Raw genomic sequence first — 20,169 nt, 5'->3', positions numbered from 1 at the left:
TATCATGCACAGTAAACTTAAACTGTGCGCAGTGCGACAATTTTGGTGATTTTTGTTGTGTTCTACCTCCGTTTGGTCTTTGTGAACACAAACAATGCAACATCATCTGTATGCTGCAAAACTATCAGACCTGAACCGAGGGTGCGGTTGTGCGTATACAGCAGCAGCGCAGGGGTGAGCGGAGTAAAAAAAAAGTGCATTTATCTCAAACTGCTGAACGATGAGGTCTCGGGCGCTTATGTTTTGCCGCAGTAAAAATCCAATTTCCGGCCATCTCGCTTTACAACAACGCCGTCGCCCCGGTATGTGTCGACGTTTAACAAATCATTTCCTGTGTGCATCGCGAGAATGTCACCAGGCGGCGTGAGGTATAAAAATTGCCATACTGAGAAACATAGTAGGTTGTAGTCGGTGAACTCATTGGACAATTGTTTATATTTAATTATATTTCATTTTAACGACTATAGAATTAAATTAAACCCAGTTGTAAACATGATACAGCATGTAATCCAGAGAAAACATGTACTGTGCAGAGAAAACTGTGTTGTTTTTGTGTTTGGCACGATAGTGATGATGTGTTTATGCGACACTCCCTCAGTGTGTGTGTGTTGGGGGGGGGGGTCTGGATCTCCTCTTCGGAGTCTCCAGGCAGCAGCACCAGCAAACATAAACACGAGTCATAATGACCATTTATTGGACAGTGGTCAGAAGGAGCTGGGGCCAAAATGGTCACAGTCAGTGTGTGAGCTGGCAGGTGATCACCTCCACTCCAGGGCCACGTCACACACACACACACACACCTCGGCAGGAAAAAAACTCAGGGCAGCAAATCGATTGGCTCGGATGATCTTTGCAGACCTGGAGCAGTGGGAGTATATTCATAAATTGATTATAACCAGGCAGAATAATGAGATGAAGGGGGAGGGGGAGGTGAGGTTGCTTGTTGTGGGGGTGGAAGGACAGAAATGATTGGGTATTTCAAGCAAAAATGCTGACGAATATATACGTAAGTATAAGATAAGATAGACTTTATTGTCCAAATGGCAACATCTGACCACATGTTAAGTGATGAAGCAACCTGCATATGAAATGGAAAATGATACAACAAAGAGTATGTCTATGTGCAGAATTGAACAAAGACATGTCCATCCTCATGGCTTATGGCATCGGCGGTCTGATTATTGACTGTCACACAAACAAACAAACCCCTGAGGACGCTCTTCTCTCTCATCGCCCCACTGCAGTCCCTGGGTGGGCCTTACTGTCGCTGACATTTGAGTCACAGGCTGATGGCACACAGCAGTGAGAGGAATGACACGCAGCTCACCCCTCAACTCCTGCCAACAAATAATTCATAATGCTAACATTTACTTTGTTCATCCACTGCCTCGTCTGTGAACGCCCTCTCTATAAAATCCATGTCAAACAGCGTCCTCTTTGTGTAGGTAGGTTTAATATACAGAGAGAACAGAGGACTACAACTTTTGTAAAAGTCCACTTCTTAAATAAGTAAAAAGGCTCAACAAAATCCTTTGAAATTAAATTTCAGGAGAAGTGCCAGCAAACCCCCCTGCAGTGAAATCTGAAGCAGCATCAGGAAGAGTCACATTTTGGCAGCTTCACACAGAAAGATGAGGACACTGTGATATTTCATTTCTCAGAAATGACGCAACATTGCATCAAACTTACACTGTTCAGACCCCAAAATGGCTGCAGGAGTATTCCCAGCTGGTTGGATCATCCTATGATGAAAACACTCCACTTACTCATCAGTATTTTTGTTGTTTTAAATCATATTTCCTGTCATTTGTCTGGAACCATTTCTAACGAAAAATAAAAAAAATTCAACTCAAGTGTTCATTTTTATCCTCTTCTGAGGTCTGGTTGAGGGACGAAGGTCATCAGGTCCATGAGCAAAAGCACAGTGTTCAGCCTGCAGGGGGCAGCCCTGAGGGTGGTGGGAGTGAAACCAGCAGGAGCGAGTTTTGACGGCACCGGGAGCAACTGGTTTTCTCTTTGTGTCCGCCCTGACGGACTTCCTGTCCCGCCAGTCTCTTATATACACCCTCCCTCCTTCCACTGAAAGTGAAGCAAGGACAGAATTAAGTGCTCAAAGCAAGAGCTTTATTTATTTCTGCAGCCTTCTCACTTCACTAGCTCTGTTGTTGTTGCAACCTCAGTCTGTCTTGATATAAAACAAATCACTTCATGTGTTCTGCATGGGAATGTTGCAAGGCTGATACTTAAATTTGACACTCATATCTGAGGGATATTGAGGGATAAACACAGGAAATCCACGGGAGTACCTAGAATAATGTTCTTTAAGAATCCTTTTTTCATTGTCAGGAAGGTCTTTTTGAACCTTTTTTGTTGCTTTGACATTTCTGTTAAGAGAAATTCATAGGGGCAAATCTTCATAAAATGAGAAAGTTCATTTGGCAAAAAGTCACTTCAAGGTCTTTGAGAAGTGAGGAAATAAAATATCACTGAATGTTCGATTCATTCTTTGATACGGAGCTTTTGCCACCATCTAACGCTTTCATGTTTCTCATTATTCTTTTCTGTCCAGCCCGTTGGCACAGACAGTGATTTAATAGCCAAAAAGTGGAAATAAATAAGGGATGATGATGCCTTCAGTGTCATTCTTGAAAATGTAAGTCATTTTTTAGTACTTCTCCTTATCTGCATTTTTCGCAAAGATATACATTTAAAAGCTTTTAGAAACATGAGTTCATGCACATACACATTCTGTCCACATAACTCTGCCACCCTCTGATTTATTCCAACAATATGGAACTTATTTGGTTCATTTTTGTGTTTGAGCAACAGATTGGGCTGTATAAACAATATTATGTTAACATTATTATAAGTGTACTGAGAGACAGAGAGTGTGAGGGAACCTTGGCTGTAGCTTTCTGTTTATGAGAAAATTCTCCATACCAGCATTTTCTGTACACTCTTAGACATAAGGGTTCCAAAAGGGTCCTCCTACAAGGGCTGAAGTTCTACCTGGAACCATTTGCTTCTGAAAAACCCTTTCCCGAAGAAAGGTTTTTTCAAGGGTTCTTGGTAAAACTAATGGTTCCAGTAAGAACCATTTTGATCCAGAGAACCCTTTAAAATCCTTTTCCTGAATAAACGGTTTTCAAAAAGGGTTCTTGGTGGAACCCTCCAAAAGGGGTCCAGGTGGAACCTTTATAAAAAAGGTTCTAACTGGAGCCAAAAAGGGTTCTCCTATGAGGACAAGCCGAAGAACCTTATATAGTTCTACTTAGCACTTATATTTCCAAGAGTGTATGTCTATATTTTAATGCAACTCCACTGCAGACCCTTGTTTTTCCTTCTTCTCTGGTCAAGACATTTTTGAGAGGGGTACTGAAGTTTTTTGGTTTAGTATTATTTGGCTTTTTACAGTGAAGCCAGTATTTAAATGTAACATAATTGATGATATATACGTATCTCTGATGGTCATTTTAACTTAGCTTTGTGAGTATAAAGGAGCATGCAAGGAACTGTACCTCTGAACACCTGATGGTTGTTCTTGAGCAGCGTCTGAAGGCCTCCACACTCCTTCTTCAGAAGCTGTAGTGTTTCCTGCTCCAACAGCCCAACGACTTCGCTCACAGAGAGGCTGCCTGAAGTGGAGACAGGGGGGAGAGAGGGTGAAAGTGAATCGTGAAGAAAGACCAGAGGGAGGTCCATTGATGGTACATTTGTCGATATGTTACCACACAGCCTCAGGCATGCACAGAAATACATTTTATCCATCATTACACACTGAAAACAGAGGCATCCAATCGAGCTGGTTGACTCGAGTCAATATGACAAGTTGTTCAAAAAGAGGCAGTGTGACATCTACTCAGTGAGAATGTGCACGATCGATGCCATATTCAGAACATTTTACAGGGAATGTTGAGATACAAAAAAACTGAGTGACTCTTGCAGTACAAAGTGTATTGAATAAAAGCTGTCAGAATACCCAGCATGCGTTTCACCACTGCATCTCACCACACCCCCTGAGACAGGAAATTTAGCCACCAGAGAGCAAAAAAAAAGGAGAGAGTGGGTAAAATAAAATAAAAACACACAAAGCCCTAAGGTCTGAGTTTAGTAAATCATGAGCCGATATGACATACACTGTCGTGTTCACACACAGCACCCGGCCTTTGGGACAACTTTTCACCACAAGATTTTCTGGCTTTGCCCTTTTTCATCCAGAGGAGAATCAATCATGGCTGACCTTTGATTTGTACAAATGACAATCTTCCTACTCTTTTCTTTGACATATTGGAGACGTAAAACACCACAGGATTGCTAATGCTCCTTCGTGCCGTTTCATCACATTTGACGTGGACAACTTAATGTGATCTTCATCACACATTTACACTAATGGCGTGTTTCCTCCAGGTGGAACGGTTTGGTACGGTTCCAATTGTCCCATTTTTTTGGGGTACCGGAATAATGGTACGGTACGGGTGGAGCTAGACCTATGACAGTTCGCTGATTGGCCGACACAAAAATGTAATTCCCTTGCAACCAGTGTTTCTTCAATGCCTGTGTTGTCTGTTCAATGTCCGCACACCAGTACAACATCACGCTAGGTATACCACCGACACGGCCATCGGGCACAGCGCCCTGCCTACCAAGTAAAGGTACTGTTCTCAGTCGAAACACAAGCCTGAGTGCGGGCTTGACCGTTCCAAACCATACTGTACCAAACCAAACCAAACTCTACTACTCTCTGATGCCATTTCATACAAGTCTTGTAGGTAGGTAGTGATGAAGACAATGAAACAAACTGACCCACAACCCAAGTTTGTTTTAGGGCTGCTACGATTAATTGATCACTAAATTAATAAGGGAGCATTTTAATAATTAAAACAAGCTCAATTATTATTTTAGCTCCTCAAAAGTGAATATTTTCTGGTTTATTTGCTCCATATAACAAAGAAATCCTTGGTTTGCGAGCAAAACAAGACATTTCCAACGTGTCCTGACATTTTATGGACCAAATGACGAATCAACTAATCAAGAAAACAATAGAAGAATTAATCCCTAATGAAAATGATTGTTAGTTGCAGCCCCAATTATAATCAAATTATAATTAAATGCAAGTTAGAGGTATGAGGATGCATTTCCGACCATATTGTTTTTGCAGTCTCCTGTACGCGTCTGTGCCTCTGATGTAGCATTAAAGGAACAACAATCCTTGAATCATACATGCAGAGATATTGATCAAAAAACATATTGTTCACCCAAAATTATGCCAACCGTCACCGGTCAAATTGCTGAGCTAATGCCGAAAATACGCAACACACTCCCACACTCACAGACAATTGTGCAGCCAAACACAAGTCGTGTGCTGCAGAGTGTGAAACCGGGCAGACTGCCGTCCTACAGCCCAGACGCCAGGGAGCTCCAGGCCTTAATATAATATCAATACACTGTTTAAAGCTGCCCTTTACTGCCTACAATGTTAATGGGGATTAATGGGCAGTATTGACAGAGTAGATTCTGTTTGGACCAGAACCAGGAGTAGATGATTATTAATGGCTCTGCTTGACATACAGTTAAGACCCGTTTGAGGTTGAATGTGCAAAAGTTGACCAGATGACTGATTGCGTGTTGTGGAGATTTTTTTTTTAAAGCCAATTCAGAATCAGGTTAAGTGGAGAAAAAAAAGAGCTCTGAATTTGCTAAGTGGTAAAGCATCACTGTTTCTGCCAAGAGCAGAGCTCATGAATCTCATGCTTTCACTATGAGCTTTTATTCAGATTTTGTTCAGAAATAGAATATAGAATAGGATGAGGATGTTGATCTTAAGTTTATTGCATTTGTACATTTTATGTTGCTTATTTTATATGTTGTATTTTGAGGTTATTTTCTTGTCATATTTTACTTATTATAATCAAATGAATGAGTGTTTAGCACTTTGGATTGTACAAGTTCAAAAAGTTGTTTGCAGCCTGCCTAATACGACAATACTTAAATCAGACGCATCTTAATGTATGCAATATCATTTGTAAGATTAATGCATTATATACTCCTTGGCCACTTTATTAGGAACACCTCATAAACGGTGCAATCTTCTAGAATCAAGAATTCTTTCTTGTCATTATGCATACACAAAATTAAATTTGGTTTGGCAACTCTTGGCTTCAAAAAGGCACACCGACTTGGGAACAAGACGCTATAATTAGTCAAAATAAATACACAGTACACTATAAATAGAGAATAAACTGTACAATGAAGTGTATAAAAGTCCTGTCAGCAGCAATGATGGCAGTAGAACAATGGTAAAGTGTGACATAGTGCAAGTCCCAGTCTTTAAGGCATGCTGACTGAGTGTGAGCCTGTAGCCAATCTGCATTAAGTGGTTATTTAAGTTACAGGTGCAACTATTGCCTTTCTTTTCTTTTCTAACTAGTGCGGTCATTCTTCTCTGACCTCCGGCATCGACAAAGTGTTTCCTCTCAGGGAACCCCCGCTCACTGGATATTCTCTTTTTGGGCATGAAAATCCCAATAAATCAGTAGTTCCTGAAATAATCAGACCAGTGTCTGACACCAACAACCATGCCACTTTCAAAGTTACCATCTTTCTTAAAAGCAGACTGTCATTGTCTTTTCATTTTCATTCCTTAAATGCATCGTGTTACTGGCTGATCGGATATTTACACATGTACCTAATAAAGTGGCTATGAGGTGGAAATGCAGGTGAGTGCACTTAAATCTGCAGTGCACGTATGGAAGATGAGGATGATGATGGTGCAGCTGCTGAAGCATAATGGGAGTTGCCCACCACTGAATAACACTCTGCACCCACTTTCACCCACTCTCTTCTATGCAAGCCGTTTCTTCAACTACAGCATAATGAACATTTACGTCAGATAATAACTGCTGATTTTAGACTTTCAGGCTTTTAGCGACTTGAGCTTCAGCATTGTGGATCGTCACTCCCGTCAGACGTACACCTACCACAGTTCTCCATGTGTTTACATAACGATCAGGCGGCAGTACAGTGTGCATGCATTAATTAGTAACTCACAGCTACAATCGCCAGAATCATATATTCACACATTTAACTGCTCAAAACACTAGAGAAAACATTTTAGCATGAGGTCACTGACTTCATGTTGCATAACAGTGGGGCTGGTTCTGTTTCAACAATTCCGATACAGTTTCAAATGCCAAAATAATATTTTTATGATACCTTTGATATTTTCCCCTAGGAAATGTTTATAAATTTTGGCAAAGGCTTTCAGTCAGTATCTGACAGTTTTTGGGAAAAGTAGAGGCTCATCAAGCTGTTTGTAATTTGTTTTGGGGAGTTTCATTTAGAAAGGGACAGTTAATAATAAAAACATTAAACATGGTAAATTGTAAGATATGCATTGCTCCAGGTTTTAGCAATTATAATTCTTCCCAGGTGGAATAGTATTAACCACAATACGTAAACTGATGTTCAACAACATCTTACAGCAAAGACAGGCAGCTCTAAAAATCTAAGTTCTACTTGACTTTCTATTTTAATATAAGAAATTAAGAAGAATGTGCACTAAACAGGAGAGAATTGCCATGACTGTGAAACCTTCATGGATCTATTCAATATCAGCTGGCTCAACCTGAACTTAGCCTTTGTTCTTACACTGCAGATAAGTGGTAGGAATACCTTAATACAAACGCATAGTCATGCATTAATCATAGATGGTGGTGGTGCATTATTCATCTAGTCATCTCTACACAGAGTAACACTCTCCCTTTATTGGCTCTGGCTCATATTTTCTATCTGTAATTTCAGCTATGACATCCTGACAGAGAATTTTCTGTTTTAATTATAATCATCCTCATCGCCTTATCTCATTTAGATTTTGCGTGTGTGTGTTTGTGGCAGTGGGGGAGCATAAGCACTGACAAAGGTGATGTGTGGGTGGTGTGTGTCAGTGTGTGTGTGTGTGTGTGAGATGCAGCGAGAGACACTCTCTGTACTGAGAGTTCAAAGTGACGTCGCTCTGTGTCACGAAGGCCCCCGCAAACTGAAGCCGAGAGGGGGGGACAGGGTGGTGGTGATGAGAGCTATAGGGGCGGGATGGGTTGATGGAGGAGGTGGAAGGGGGGATCAGACGATGAGTTCTAACTTCAGAAGCTGCCACTTCGCAATGAAGCTGCAAGAAATGTATTTTAAGTTGCTGACGAGAAAGTGAGACGTGAGAAGTGATTCCTAAGTGGTGTTGAGGAGTTCAGGTTTTGTTATACAGTATACACCCAACTGATATTTTCGGACTCCTACAATTATGACTGGGATTCATGGAGGGTTATCTCGATTATGCTGAAGAATATTTGGTAGATGGTTAAAAGGGAACTAAACTTAAACTTCCAGTTGCAAAACTAACCTGCAACCAGGCTCCTATTGAACAATACCAGCTGTCAATCACACTGGTGCCCACACGGTGCTGTGTTTTTCCTCTAAACACATCTATTTTCCTCTAAATGGGAACATCATTTACAAAACTAACATCATGTTCTATTGAAGAAGAGCTGAAACTAGTAATTGATGTCATTATCTCCTCAGGAAAAGATTTACTGAATATAAAGAGAGAAGTAGAAGAAGTAGAATTTCAGTTTCCAATGGACTTCCATTCAAAAGTTATTTTTGCAACCAGCAAAGTCGCCCCCTGGTGGCTCACTCGTGCTTCCATCCTAATTCCTAGGCTTCACTTTTCAAGCGGGAAGACTTAATCCATTCAACAGTCCAACAGTCTGTGGATACATACCGCAAAGTTTACACACTGGAGATAATTTGTACATGTAATGTATCTGTGAACTGTTTTGATCGTGAAAAAACAAGAAGAAGAAGTGGAAGTGAATGAAACCATGTGTTGGTGGGTACTGAAGTGACATTAGAAAGTCCATTGTGTTGGCGAAAGAAATCAATTTTAGTTGGGTCAAAGAAAAACAACTTTAAACCAAGCGACAACGATAAACGTCCAATCTAATGGTGAGACTGCAGATTGTCAAAAATAGAGGACTCATTTGCTCATCATCAAATTTCTACACTTCAATAGCAGCTCCCACTCGGGATAACTTGTGTGTTTTGTTTGTTTATCTCTGATGGTGTGCGCCTGCTGTTGTGTTGATCTTTACCTCCTTGTTTCCAGTCAGTGGAGCATCCCCTGCCGTCATCCACTGTCATTCCCAGAAGAACGTTGGCGACCCGCAGGACAACGCCGTCAACAAAGTCCCGTGGGAGAGTGGCACAGTTTCGAACCGTTTCAACCCTGTCCCGGGGCTGGAACCCGGCACCCCAGCTGCTCCCGCAGGTAACGTCGCTGTCTGTGTTCCCATGGCAACGGCCCACATCATTCTTGATGTCTGACCTTTGGACTGTGACCCCAGGTACGATTTGCCGGCTCTGAATATAATGAGCCCTTCTTTGCTCTGCCTCCGCTTCATCGGATAGCTGGTAGTTTCTTGACTTTCCAACCAAACACACCTGCAGGATGAAAAACTGAAGGTCAGGGCAGATAATAACTCAATCACCTAGTTGACAAATAAATACAACAATAAAAACAAGAATTCTGGGTAAAGAACCCCTGATTCATCATGTACTGATGTTTAAGCAAATCACCTCTGGGTTTATTCATTTGAAGGTCGTGTACACAAATAAGTGAAAGCACTGCACATTGTAAATATAAATGGAGGACTCCTCTTCCTTTCCTACTCATGTCAGGCAACTGCAGCGGCTTTTGTTTACCAGAAAGAAAGTCTTTCTTCTTTTTTTGTGTAGTAAGTTTTCACTTCAAAACAGGAAACACACACTTGGCTGGTTTAAATATCCAAATATTCCTATGTTTATAAATGTTTGTGTGAGACAAAAATAATGATTACCAATCAATGTGCCTTCAAGGCTCAGTAAGTACTTTATTGTGTATGTGTGTATAAAAGCTTTTAAATTGTCCACTGGTTAACAAGAATATGTCCCTTTTGGGACTTTAGAGGCTTGATTTATTTGCTTATGTTGCTGTGGTGGGACAAAGGTGTGGATGCACAGTTGTGTTGTTTGAACAGGAGGATCAAAATCTTGTTACCACATGTCTTATTAAATCATGTAAGATTCCCTTGAAAAAGTTTCACTCATTAAGTTCAGTTTATTAAGATTATTTGTCACGTGTATCTTCTCGAGTATCTTCTGTGGCTCTGGAGAGAACCTAGTACAAGTCCGGGGTTATCTCAGCTTTGGCATAAATTTTCAGAGAAATTAAAAGTGTGTAGGATCTTTTTGTTTGTCCAGCCTCTGCAAATAAATGTGCGAAGTATCCTTTTGTTTTTTAGAGTTAAGACAAGCAACTAATTAGAAGATTTACTGCTTTTTGGTTGTCATTTGTTTTTGTTGTCTGAATATCTTCAGGCTTTGGGTCGAATAAAGATATTTAAACAGCAAAATAGTCTTAAAAGTAATAGTTTTAAGATGTTTACAGGGGTCTTTGTTTATTCCTGTTCTGTCATATAAATATATGTGTACACTGTAAGGTAATAAATAACAGTGAACTCAGCAGTGGTCAGGAAAAATAAACAAAACGTCTTGTACCTACTAACAAGATAAGCCTTGTTCCTCTCAGAACGGTGTGAAGTGTCACTTTAACCCTGAGTGGGTTGAGCTGATTCCACACACACAGTGACTGTGAAGTCCACGGCTGTTTGTGCCAATAATGCCTTTCAACCTGGTGATGATGAGACACGTGGACTGAAGTCCCCATGTGAAGAGCAACAAATCACGCTGCATGATGTGCAACAGTCTGCCAGCAGGAGGGTAACTATAGCACGGCTCTTTGTACAGCGACAGCAGCGTGTTAAAGCTGGCACTGTGTGGAAATTGGCTGTAGAGAAGCATGTGAACCTGCAAACTCACTGTAGCTCTGTGCCAAGATCCAGAAAAAAAGGTTTTTCTCAGGCTTTTTTGTTATTGTTGGATTAGGTGTACATTAAAATTCATTTTAAGCAACTTTACAAATGGTCAGAAATTGATTATATCTAAGATAAGTATGTTTTTTACAAGTGTATAATCACTTGAAATTATAATTGTTTAGTTAAAATATGTTGAATATATATGGTTAAATACAGGAAGTCAAACACATCAGGCTGCTAGGTCAGGTGACTGTCCTTGGCCTTGGTAAGCCTACCCGTTTGGTCGACGGAATTCTTAGACAGTCCTCTTCCGTGTTGAAGCCACTCACTTGGCTGACCTCAGTGATGAAATCGATGTACTCTTTATACTGAGACTTCTTACACTGGCGTCTCTGGTACTTTCCATAGAAGTCAAAGAAACAGCAGGGGAGGACAAAGTAGCGGCAGGAGTAACACGACCTGCGGTATGAGAGAAAAAGACAAAATTCTTTCTCGGAGCCAAAGAAAACTGTGGTCACAATTGTTTGGAGGTGGATGTGCTGAGTCTTGTTTGTGGTCTCCAACTGTTTAAAGCTCTGAAAGTGAAACCGGCCAAGATTATCAACAGTCTTAAGACTGAGGCTCAGCATCTCCATCAAGTGGTTGTCTTAATAAACTAACTGGTGAGCTCACATGCCCAGGAACAAACACACAGTCACACATTCACACATTCACCCCCCCCCCCCCCATCCGCTCATTATGTTATTCCAAACTGGAGACATCAGCTGGCACTTGAGCTGCAGAGTGAGATTGTGTCTGCTGATGACTCGCCTGGCTGCTATAATGGGGATCCATGGTGTGAGCTCGTCCGAGTGGTTCCCAATCAGCCAGTCTGTACCTGGGAATAAGAAGCTCTCACTGGGAGTAATTGCCTTTTCCTGAAATAGAAAAGATCCAAAAATCACAAGAGTGCAAGAGGGCAGGGAGGGTGTACAGTGGCATGATTTCATACAACGTCACTAAATGGAAATTGTCCAAAATGGAAACGCTAATATCTTGTTGAAAGTCTAACATACCACACATCTGTTAAGACTAAGGTATTCAGCATTACAAAAAGTGAAAGTTAAGAGCACAGAGGCCTGAGCAAATAAGGGTTTAGGACTAAGTACTTTGCCACATGAGGACACAGAGAGATTGGTCAGCTGCGTCCACTCAGCCACAATCAGTCAATAATAGATGACCTTAAATGGAAGCAGTCGGGAGCTTGTTGTCAAAAGAGCGGTGAAGGCCAAGAGGCAGAGTGGAAAAGTGTTGTGTTTTGGGGGAGACGCAGGTTTCCCTGCAAATGCGTGTTTTTATCTGTATTTGTCTCAATTTATGTACTGTTCGCCCTAGTGGCATTTTGTTGTTGTTCAAATCACTAAAAAATGAGTCTCAGGTCTAAAATGTAGTCTTCAATGTGCAAAACCTTATTTTAATTACATGACTTAACAATTTTTTTCTGCAATATGCATTTTTATCAACAGTTACAGGCTTCACCAACAGCTGCCACTGACAATTACTCATCATTTGAAGTAAGTGACAATGCTAAAATCCAAGAGCATGTTATTTGTGTGTGTTTGTTTAATCCAACAGGAGAATCAAAAATCTAATTATATTGACACAGTTAGTTACCAATGAGTGGAAAAAAGTAAAGATTAAAGGAAAAGAGAATAGAGCGATTTATGTGATGTATATTAAACCCTCATGTTTCACTAAACCTATAAAAATAAAATGTATGGTTTAAATCACCTCTAACAGGGTGTGGCTGCCGTACATGTCCCAGATCTTCCTCTTCCGAACGTCGATGCCCTTGCCCGGGTGCTGCAACATAAGACATTGTGACGGTCAACGGGTCATCACCCTCAGCCACATTCACACACACTGACCATGAGCCTCTGTGTGCAATTTCAAATTACACCAGTCCCAGCCTGTGATTGGACAAGATTTGGATAATTGAGGGGCCACTGAATTGGTCAGTGTACACAGCTTATTGGGATTCACTTTTACATAACTATTTTATCAAACAAACAATTTCTGCAAATATGATAGAAAGTTATTCATCTACAAGTATCTATAGTTAAAAAAAAGTGATTATTTTCTCAAATAAATCTAATCAGTTTCAGTCTATGTTTAATATCCTGTATTATCTTTATTACCTAAAAATGTTTAAGTGCAATATATTGTCATGTTTCATACCGTCTATTTTTTATACTGTAGTTTTCTCATCAGTGCAATATCCATATCCTTATTTAATATCCTTATTTAATAGCTCAACCTTGTTTCCTTATACTGTAAATACCATGTGCATACTGTGTATATTCTGCAGACCGGTTATAATGTACATTCTACATTCTATTTTTAAACCTATTTTTATAGTCAGTGTTAATATCTTTATATAATTGTACTTTATATATTGTATTTCTTTTTGGTAATGCATGTTTATTATTTATTATCCTTATTTTTATTGTCTTGCTGCTGTAACACTGGAAATTTCCTCACTGCGGGACTAATAAAGGACGATCTTATCTTATCTTGCTCTGTTTTAGTTGATGTTTGTCTGTTAACAGAATTTGGAGCTGGAACTACCGATTATTTTCATAACCGATTAATCTGTCGATTGTTTTCTCATTGAATCGATTATTCGTTTGTTCCATAAAATGTTAGAAAATATTCAAATATCCGTTATATATGCAATATTCATAAAGATGTGCACATTTCTCTATGCTGTCTCATGTAAGAAGGTTTTCAAGTAAAGTTCCATGTAGCTTCAGTTAAGTTGTAAATACTTCTACAACACTACTGATCTCACACTGACCTCTTATTTCTTTAAATATTTTTATCTCTCTTACGTATTTCCTATCTAACATATTTAAGTTAATGGATGGTACAATGTCTCTCTAAGAACGAGCTGCAAACTAAACCAGAGACCAGCTCATACCAACAAGCTGAAAGAGGACATGGCGCCACCTAGTGTAGCAAAGGGAGACCCACTTAAATAAATTGATTCCTTCCTAGTGCTTTACTGGGACCAGGGCAATAGTCAAGCTCCAGTTTTTGCATGGAAAGAATACTGAGAGCTAAAATCTGTAACCAACAACAATAACAATTTAATTTCCAAGACTCGGCGTTAGAGATTAAAATAGTTTCCGACTCACTCCTTCACTGGTCAGTATGTGAACCAGGAGGCCATTTCCACAGCCAAGGTCCACAAACGACTGTCTGCCAGAGAGACCTTTCTCCTCTCGCTCCTCGGCCCACAGCACCTGCATCGCACAGACACACAAAGACGAGGCGACACTCATGAGAGCTCTCAGTCATTGTACTGAAAACCAATTTAAAACTGCAGCGTGACACCTGCTGCTGCTGCTGCTGTTCCTGACACTTTTTCACCTGCTTCTGGCTTGACACATGGATTGATTTGCTGGGTAAAAGTGTTTTTTTCACAATAAAATTGATTGACCCACTTTTAGCTGCATGACCTGACAACATGCGACAGGTAAAAATGATTGTCTCCTGCATAAACAAGTCATTTAGAGTTCAGAGAAAAGATAAATTTTCCAAGACCCAAATTAGGTGTAAAAACAAGTTGATTTGACCTGATAATTCAAAGAAAACCAGGTCTAAACCCACCAAGAGATATGTGGCGATGGCAACATCCTCGTAGACAAACTTCTCAGGATCCGTCACCTCGGGCCAAACCTAAAAATGACATCCAATAACATTAGTACATCCAGTGTAAAACGCTTTATAAGATGTAGACACACGGACGATCACCTCACCTTCACCATGGCCTTGTACTTGTCTTTCAGCTGCTGGTACACAAGGCTGTACTTTTCCACCGGCAGCAGCGACAGCGTGCTCTTGAACTCGCTGCTCTTGCACTCGGTGGCCCAACGCAGCAGTTTAGGCATCAAATCGGAGGACAGCCATCGCAACTTGGGGTACGCCACACCATCGGAGAACCACGTGTCTGGCGACAGGACATGCAACTCCAGAGACCTGTCCATAGAACCAGAGTCAGTAAATATGAATTTGTTTTCCTTCTCGACAGTGTGTTTTTTTGCTGTGGTGGCAGATTATACCAGTACTCAGCCTTATACCCAAGTTAATACTTTACTACTACATTACCTTTCTTATCTTTTAGGCCAGACGTAGAATTATTATTTCACTTGTTGACTTTTAATTTAAATTTTCTTCTTTTATAGTAGAGCCAGGGCAACACAGAATCACAATTATCTCCTGTCAGACTAAATATATTTTTAGATCTTGGTTATTGTAACATTATAGGTTTAGTTTGGTGCGTCTGCTTTCCTATTACTTTTAAACTAATATTAACAAGAAAGAAAGAAGTCTACCTATTCTTAAGGTTAACAAAGCTCAAATTAATATATTTGTTTCCATCCTTGAATTAGAAAAAAGAGTAGTTTATGTTTTGATTGTGTGGTATTATTTTTGTTATACATCTATTATACAATGAATACTAAAGCCTGACATCAAATAAATAATAATAATAATAAGGTGGCAAATCAGATGCACTGGTGTCTTTGCACAGCAGCCAGGAAAAGTTACATTAACATAAATTCTGTTCAGTTCTTGTAAAGTCAGGACAGTGTGGCAGTGCACCAGCATGCATCATAAACCAGGAGGAAGCTAAATGGAACACAGCCATCATTAATTTGATTATTAACACCTGTAATGTTCCTACTCTGAGTTGTCAAAATGGCTACTGTACATATGGCTTATTGTGTTATTAGAAAAAGTGCAATTTTTCCCACATTGTTCAGCCGTACTAAATTTTAGTTAGTTGTGATTGGTTGGTTAGTTAGTTAGCTAGTTAGTTAGTTAGTGTACACAGTGAGTTCAGACTCACCATCCCTCACAGTCCTCATTGCAGAGTTGAATCTGATAAACATTGTCCTCCTTTAGAGACACTCGTCCATCTGCATCCTCTTCCATGGGAATAAAGGTCACCTGTTGTCTGACAAAGTCTAAACAAGCCACACAAAAAGACACAGATAAGTAAGTAAACAGAGCCGATAATAGAACCTTTCACTACAGACCAGCTCTCACCCCTGACGACAACTTCTTTCTGCAGACTTGTCCCATAACTGTTCACTTTGGGAACAAACGTCCTGACAGTAGAAGAGCACGGTTTGGGATGCTCGTGTGTCCTAGCAGGTGAGACCTCAATGGTCAGGAAGGACAACACCTGCGGAGACAGTCCAGCAGCGGGAGCATCCTCCAGGAGCAGCAGGCTCCGCACGTCCTCCGCTTCTTCACTCTGCGTCTCCGTAACGCCGCAAAGACGCTTGTTCACAACGTGAGGTTTCTTTACCCACACGCCCACAGCTGACCAGAAGCCTTCGGGAAGAGACGCACAGCCTGCGGGAAACTTTAAACCACAAAGCTTTGGCATAATTGAGCTTCAATAGCTACGCGGTGGAGACATGTGTTCTGTTGACAGTAGAACTGGAAACTTCCTGGTTTATTTCCGGGTTGCGGGCACCCCCAGAGCATGCGCAGTAGTGTTACTCCCATAATGCCTCTCCTGCCGTGACGACACTGATTGGGGCACAAGAATCGAGCCGAACAGTTATTTTTCAGAATCACGTTTCAGTAATAAAAAATAGCATGTAACTTTCTATGGTGGCTTTATTATAATTTTTAAAAGAAAAAAATATAGTCGCGGGATGATGACGATTCAACAGTCTGTAAGTGTTGTTACAGTAATGAGACAGTAGAGGGCGCCGTGGGAAGACAAATCTCATGATCACGACTAATTCAAGTAAACAAAAGTCACAGAGGAAGTTATACTTGATTAATTCATTAGGTGTTGGTAAATATATTTACAAGCTGATTTATTGATCTTAAATAAACTCAAATAGGTCATAAAGGTATAGAAAGCTTCTTAGTTTTCATTATTTCCAGTGAGCCATTGGCAGAAGTTACATGCTGTGAAAAAGCATATTCTATGTGTGATTATTAGCAGTTTATGAATTGCTATATGAGGTACATACACTTGCATGACTCACTCTTTCTCCCTCACTTTAAAGAAGCAACAAGTGCTTTTTTTTTTCTTCTTTTTTTTGCCTCACAGCAGACCTGCAGCTTTTCTCGTCTTCTTCTTCTGCCATCACTTGTGTCTCCAGTTTCCTCTTTCCTTCATTTGCAGGAGCCACCCTCAGATAACCAGAGTGACAGGGTGACCACAACCTCTCCCTGAGGCCGCAACCACTTCACTGAAGTGTGTGAGAATACTGCTCATTACCCTCTGAGATGTGATCTTGACTGCTCTAAAGGTCACAACACAGGGATCTTAAAGTCAGATCAGTTCCTTTTACATAAGTCCATCATGGTTTTCCTTTAAGACGAAGAAACACTTGATCTCAATCAATATTTTAACCTTTGTTTGATGGATTTTTCTCTGTTTATCTGTTTAACGGTTGTTGCCTCGTTCACCTCCTTGATTGCAGGCCGCAGGATTCGACCTGCACCTCGGCGTGGCTGCGGGATTTGATGTCATTTTTAAATCTGCAGAGGTTTATATAGAGTATATAACCTGATTTATAGATGTGTGAGCTAAGTATAAGTATAAGTATAGTATTGTCCGTCCAGGGAGTGGATCCCTCACCAGGAGAAGCACAGGTGAGGTGGTTTCTACCCTTTTCCTTGTTACAAGGGTTTTTTCCCTGGTAGTTTTTCCTTACCCTGGTCGAAGGTCTAAGGACAGAGGATGTTGCCAACCCTGTGAAGTCCCGTGAGACAAACTATGTATTGTAAACTGTGGGCTATAAAAATAAAGATTGATTGATTGATTGATTGATTGATAAGACATCCAGCTGACTTTTTGACCTGCTACAGTGATATTTTATTTTCAGTTTATATTATATTTTGTGATAGGGATGGGGGTCGGGCTGTTAGAAACAACAACCTTGATTCTGGATCACTCTCTATTATAGTCTGTTTAGATTATTAAGTAATCTGCACTGCGGAGTCAGAACTGATCATCACTCCAATTTCCTCTAAAATGAGCTCTCTGGGCCAACGTAAATGTTATTAGAGTATTTATTATTGTATCGACTTTTATTCTGTCTAATCTTTTCCTGGCAAAATGATTGATGTGTTGTCTTTGTTTGTGCCTTAATGCTGGTATGCTGCCTTCTTTGTCCAGGTCTTTCATCCATTCACCTGCAGCTGACCCTGCATGCAGACTGAGTCACACTGTAAGCTGACACGCAGAAACTTCAGCCTCAGTGTAAGATCGAAGCTGAGATTAGATTTTAAAAGTGTAAGCATGAGACCCACGTATTACAGACTCATCACATCCCAGAATTGACTATTGTTTATATACCTTTCTGATGAGCTGGGAGTTGTGAATTCCCCCTTTTTGCTGTAAAGTGTTCGCTGAATTGTTTGTTGTCAAATGATCAATATGAGGGGAAATTTGTGTTACACCCAATCAGAAGCTGGAGGTGATTGTTTATAAATTCACAGCTGTGAGCCTTTTATAGTGTCTTAAAACGCTGTTCAAAGTGCATGAATGGAGTGTAAACAGATCTCCACGGCCGCTCCTGTTTGCAGGATCCTCCTGAATGCTGTTGCTACACTGAACTCCATTGTGTGCGTTGTGCAACTGAGGCAGGCAGGCAGGCAGGGGAGAGGCAACAGGCCAGATACTGTACCAGGAAGAGCAAAGTGCAGGCAGGGCCTTCCCCTCACTGCCCGCCAGGGTTTGCATTCAAATAAACAGCAGCTGAGTGGGAGGGGGAACAAAAATCCTGTCGAACAGGCTCTGCAACACGGAGGTATGAAGAAGAGAAAGACAGCGCAAGAAAACCATTTTAGTTTCTTTATTTGACTCATAGTACAGGGCAGTTTCATGTGACCAGAGGGAATAAATTAATCATTCATGGTGATGATTAATGATGTATTTTATCCAAATCTATTCCAATTAAAATGTTCCTTTGCTCAATGGATATCAATGGAATGTTTTAACTATTCCAGTAAATGTTCCTTTGAGCAAATCAGAACTCATTATAGTATTAGGCCTTTACGTCATAGGGGTGTTATTTCTTTAGAACACCATATATCATCTACTTTGTGATGTACTTCTAGTATGTAGTTTAGCATCTATAATATAATACACTCTTAGAAATAAGGGTTCCAAAAGTGTCCTTCTACAAGGGCTGAGGTTCTACCTGGAACCATTTGCTTCTGAAAAACCCTTTCCCCGAAGAAAAGGGTTTTTCAAGGGTTCTTGGTAACACTTTAATGGTTCCAGTAAGAACCATTTTGATCCAGAGAACCCTTTAAAATCCTGAATAAAGGCTTTTAAAAAGGTTGGTGGAACCCTCCAAAGGGATTTTTAAAAAGGTTCTACCTTGAGCCAAAAAGGGTTCTCCTATGAGGACAAGCCCAACCTTAACCTTATATGGTTCTACTTAGCACTGTTATTTCTAAGGGTGTACGATACAATAAAATAATCATTAAATTCAACACATTTCGATCGCCGTAAGTCATTTTTGAGCAATAAATCAATTACGGATAAGCCTCAACTAAAGCCAGGGTAACATTTAGAGTTGTTTATTCAATTAAAGCATGCCATAAATGTAAAATCTGAGCTGCCCTTCATTCATTATTTATATATATTATTTGTTTATTTATTTTTTTACAGTGTATTATTATTATTAGTTATATGTTTTCATATATATATATATGTATATATATATATGCATATATACAATTTTTATTCAATATAAAAAGTAACAGAAACAGATTTAAATAAAAAAAAAACTGTTTTTGTTTGCCTCTAATAAACAGGTAACTGAGTGTATTGTTATTTCAGTGGGAAAGTAAATTCAAACAATAACAATAATTAAAGTGACCTTCATTGATGTTGTATATGGTGATTGATTAATGACATGAGTCCATGTTTATACTCGATCAGCTGAACTCTCTCTCTCTCTCTCTCTCTCTCTCTCTCTCTCTCTCTCTCTCTCTCTCTCTCTCTCTGTCTTGTTGTCTTTGAGGCTCAGGTGAGGAAATGTCCGGAAGAGGAGTGGCCGCTTCACAAAGTGCTGCAGAGGCGGAGAAAACAGCAGGTTCACATCAACGACACTTCACACACTCACTTCTCTCGCCTTCCGTGTAACAATCAGGAAAATCCAACATTCCGCCCGAGCCTTTATTATTATCAATAACAATAAACAGCGTGGATCTGTCACATTGAAGATCTGTTTACACG

At 40.2% G+C, this 20,169-nt stretch overlaps 1 protein-coding gene across 1 annotated transcript; it reads right to left on the bottom strand.

The window, feature by feature from the left end:
- Nucleotides 1-1,849: 1,849 nt before the first annotated feature.
- trmt44 (tRNA methyltransferase 44 homolog) lies at nt 1,850-16,341 on the bottom strand (the record flags this gene model as incomplete). The annotated part of the gene is made up of 11 exons (XM_083905838.1): nt 1,850-2,079; nt 3,519-3,635; nt 9,144-9,492; nt 11,180-11,363; nt 11,715-11,821; nt 12,675-12,746; nt 14,081-14,188; nt 14,556-14,624; nt 14,705-14,924; nt 15,796-15,913; nt 15,996-16,341. The coding sequence occupies 11 exons, from the start codon at nt 16,339-16,341 to the stop codon at nt 1,850-1,852; spliced, it is 1,920 nt and encodes a 639-aa protein (XP_083761964.1).
- Nucleotides 16,342-20,169: the final 3,828 nt, after the last annotated feature.

This window comes from Microchirus variegatus, assembly GCF_963457635.1.
Source record: "Microchirus variegatus genome assembly, chromosome: 2".
Taxonomy (NCBI): domain Eukaryota; kingdom Metazoa; phylum Chordata; class Actinopteri; order Pleuronectiformes; family Soleidae; genus Microchirus; species Microchirus variegatus.
The sequence above is the reverse complement of the archived record's forward strand: the minus strand, read 5'-3'. Positions and strand labels throughout refer to the sequence as shown.